The sequence below is a fragment of the Aplysia californica genome, unplaced genomic scaffold (genome assembly GCF_000002075.1).
Source record: "Aplysia californica isolate F4 #8 unplaced genomic scaffold, AplCal3.0 scaffold00019, whole genome shotgun sequence".
Classification (NCBI taxonomy): Eukaryota; Metazoa; Mollusca; class Gastropoda; order Aplysiida; family Aplysiidae; genus Aplysia; species Aplysia californica.
Window position 1 is genome coordinate 1515845 of NW_004797289.1, and position 3523 is coordinate 1519367.

Below are 3523 nucleotides of genomic sequence, written 5' to 3' on the forward strand. Positions count from 1 at the left end.
ATTCTCCTCCGTTCCTTCCTTCCTTCCTTCCTTCCTTCCTTCCTTCCTTCCTTCCTTCCTTCCTTCCTTCCTTCCTTCCTTCCTTCCTTCCTTCCTTCCTTCCTTCCTTCCTTCCTTCCTTCCTTCCTTCCTTCCTTCCTTCCTTCCTTCCTTCCTTCCTTCCTTCCTTCCTTCCTTCCTTCCTTCCTTCCTTCCTTCCTTCCTTCCTTCCTTCCTTCCTTCCTTCCTTCCTTCCTTCCTTCCCTCATTCATGTTCCCATCACTCGTTCCCCTCCCCTGTTCTTTTTCATCTTAAGTAAAATAAAATGACAGGTAGCTATGTTCATTTACGAAAAAAACAATCTTTGCTGTATATGTCACGCTTCCAATAAAGTGCATAATAAGAAATAATGTTTGTCTTGTCTTTTCTCACCAGGCAACGGGCAAGAGACCTAGATCTAGCCGCGCGGTACTCAAACAAGATGTTGCAAAAGGTGAGTAAACTGCGTACCCTGGTTGTGTGGTTTTGTTTACTAAACATGATTTAATTGCATTTTCACTTGATTTCATTACGTTCACGTTTATGCCCCTCGATCTCAACCTGTCGACTTTTTTTTTTGAAGCTCACTTCAATGAAAATGCCAACGTATTCATATTTCAAACTTAACTTGACATGCTAAAGCAGGGAATATAGTACGACTGGTACGAGTTAACAGTGGAGTCCAGTATCTAGTTTCACTGATTTATGTTTCATGACTGAGCTGGGACAGTTAAGATTCTTTACGAGACTGGCTGTTTATATCTTACCAGCCATGGTCAATCCAGAAGAAAAATTAGGCAGTACCCTAGCAGGAAAGTTGGGGTAAAGATTCTATTTTGATGGGGGTACTCGATAAAATAAACTCTCCTCTTCTAAGTGACACAGTGAAAAGCCTAACCAAACCACCAATGTATCTTGTTCTGCTTTATAACTGGGTCATGGTTATAATGTGACCAAGATTCTCGTAAGAGAAAACCGAACGGTTTTTAAACTTTTTTTTAGTCATTGTTAGAGTCAGTATTTTGATAGTACGAGTACATGTACTTCTCATTTCGAACACAGAGAAGCTATATTATTATTGGCAGCTCTTCTTTCAAAGAAATTAACCATTACAAGCATGCCTCATTGTAACCAGACACAAAACAACAGGAAATTTAGCGTAAAACTGACTTTTGTAACCTTATCATATTGCGAAAGGAATAAGATATAAACTAAACTGGCGAGAGCTGGGAAAGGTTCGTATTCTTTTCCTTCGCTCTGTTCCATTTCTTTGTCTCCTTTGCTCTCCCTTGCACTGGGTGGCCATCATCGTCATGGTGATATGCTGCTCCTACTTTAAACTCGGCTCTTTAAAATACAACCTTTCATTTCCTGCATATTCCAGGTTCTAAGAAAGGGGAAAAGACGTCTATCTTTGAAGGCATGTCTAATGTCCAGCCTGTGGCAAACTTCACCCCCGCCTGGTTGGCTCAGTCGGGCCTGCTGTCCCTGGTGCAGACCGAAGACACGTCATCCTCATCGGAGCTGTCGTCATCAGCTAAGTCATCTTTGTTAGTTGCGACATCGTCGTCAGTTGATCAGTCCTCGTTAGTGGAGACATTCTCATCTACTAAGCCATCTTCATCAGTTGACCCGTCTTCGTTTGCTGAGATACTTTCAGCGAAGAAGGAAACTAGAGGGACTCAGGCGTCCATCAGTCCATCTTCTGGCTCAAGAAAATCAAGCCTGAAGATGTCTTCAGTCGTCAGAAGCTCTTCCTCCTTGCCCCCGATGCCCCTGTCGGGCAACACAAAGACTGACATACTCACCGGTATCACCGAGCATGCGAGAGAGCCTGCTAGTGCTGGAGAATCCAAACCCTCAGATAAAACCTTGTCACGTCCATCGGTGCCTGCAGGGTCTTCAACAAGACCCTCGTCACAACAGTCTGTAACACGCATGACACCACGACCTCGCAGCGTATACACCTGGATAAACCCAGAGCTCAGACAGAAACATTACCAGGGCTCCTCCACTTCTGGTGTTGTCAGAGGTGGTGCGGGACATCCGAGACACCCACGACCCCGTAGCGTATACTCATGGGTCAACCCAAACCTTAGACAAGCTCAGGTTTCCGCCGCTCCCGGTTTCAAGAGCGTTAGTCAACAAGTCAGCAACAGGTCGAGTCCCCCGCTGAGCTGTTCCAATACTTCCCGAATTCCCAAGACATCCTCCCCTCCTTCTCTGCACCCAGACTCTAACAGCACAGCTTTGGGCCATGTGGGAAGACAGGAAAAGTCTACTCAACTACAGGATAGACAGTTCTTTGCTCCATTGCCCATCGTAACTGTCTCTAGAATGCCGCCAATGCCGAAGTTCTGGGAATTCAAACCTCTTGAATTCAGTGAGGTGATCGTGGTACACGCGGAGAGCCCAACTAGTTTTGTGGTAAGGAATTTATTATATTTTCCCACTAACTCACTCATGATGCATTCTTTAACCTCATTAACTGACTTAATCACTCATGCATCCTAACATTAATTCAATTACTTTTTCACTTATTCATTAACTTATTCATTCATTCTTAATTTCAGTTACTTATTTACCTATTCAGTTATTCGTTTACTGATTCTCTCATTCAGTAATTCATTTACATATTCATTCATTCATTCATTTACACTCACTCACTCACTCACTCACTCACTCACTCACTCACTCACTCACTCACTCACTCACTCACTCACTCACTCACTCACTCACTCACTCACTCACTCACTCACTCACTCACTCAATCAATCAATCAATCAATCAATCAATCAATCAATCAATCAATCAATCAATCAATCAATCAATCAATCAATCAATCAATCAATCAATCAATCACTCACTCAATCACTCACTCACTCACCTCCTTTTCTCTGTTTCTCTTTCTCTCTCTCTCTCTATCTATCTCTCCTTCTCTCTCTCTCTCTCTCTCTCTCTCTCTCTCTCTCTCTCTCTCTCTCTCTCTCTCTCTCTCTCTCTCTCTCTCTCTCTCTCTCTCATTTACTCATTTTCCTTTCTATCACTCAAAATTACGCGGGAACCATTGTGCTAACAATTAATATTTTCCCCTTCAGGCAATCCCAGCAGAGATGAAGGCTTCTCTTGGGAAGATGGAGAAAGAACTGGAAGAGAACTTCCTCTCACCACAGCCTGTGAGTATTCAACATTTATTATCTATTTCAATATTTTTGGTAGTATACTACGAAAGGTCAACAAACAGATGAGAAGAGAGCGAGAGAGAGAGAGAGAGAGAGAGAGAGAGAGAGAGAGAGAGAGAGAGAGAGAGAAGAGAGAAGACGAGAGAGGGCAGTGAGGGAGGGGAGGGAGAAGAGAGAGAAAGGGTGAGGAGAGTAGGTAGGTGTGCAAGGAGGGAGGATGGGCGCGAGCGCTAGAGGAGAGTGGGCGATGGTGTGGAAGGGAAAGTGAGCGAAAGAAAAAAGAGGAGAGAGAGAGAGAGGGTCTGCGAGCAACGCTCGACAG

General features: G+C 44.0%; 1 protein-coding gene across 4 annotated transcripts in view; it reads left to right on the plus strand.

Moving 5' to 3' along the window:
- LOC101854996 (cell wall protein RBR3-like) overlaps nucleotides 1-3523 on the plus strand; it is a 14308-nt gene that overhangs the window by 7159 nt on the left and 3626 nt on the right. The window contains exons 3-5 of one of the 4 annotated variants that reach the window (XM_013086694.1): nucleotides 416-473; nucleotides 1404-2446; nucleotides 3118-3195. The exons of 2 other annotated variants lie outside the window; for them this stretch is intronic. In XM_013086694.1, the coding sequence (XP_012942148.1) occupies nucleotides 416-473; nucleotides 1404-2446; nucleotides 3118-3195 (1179 nt within the window). The remainder of the gene's footprint in view (nucleotides 1-415; nucleotides 474-1403; nucleotides 2447-3117; nucleotides 3196-3523) is intronic. One more of the 4 variants, XM_013086680.1, reaches the window with a different exon arrangement.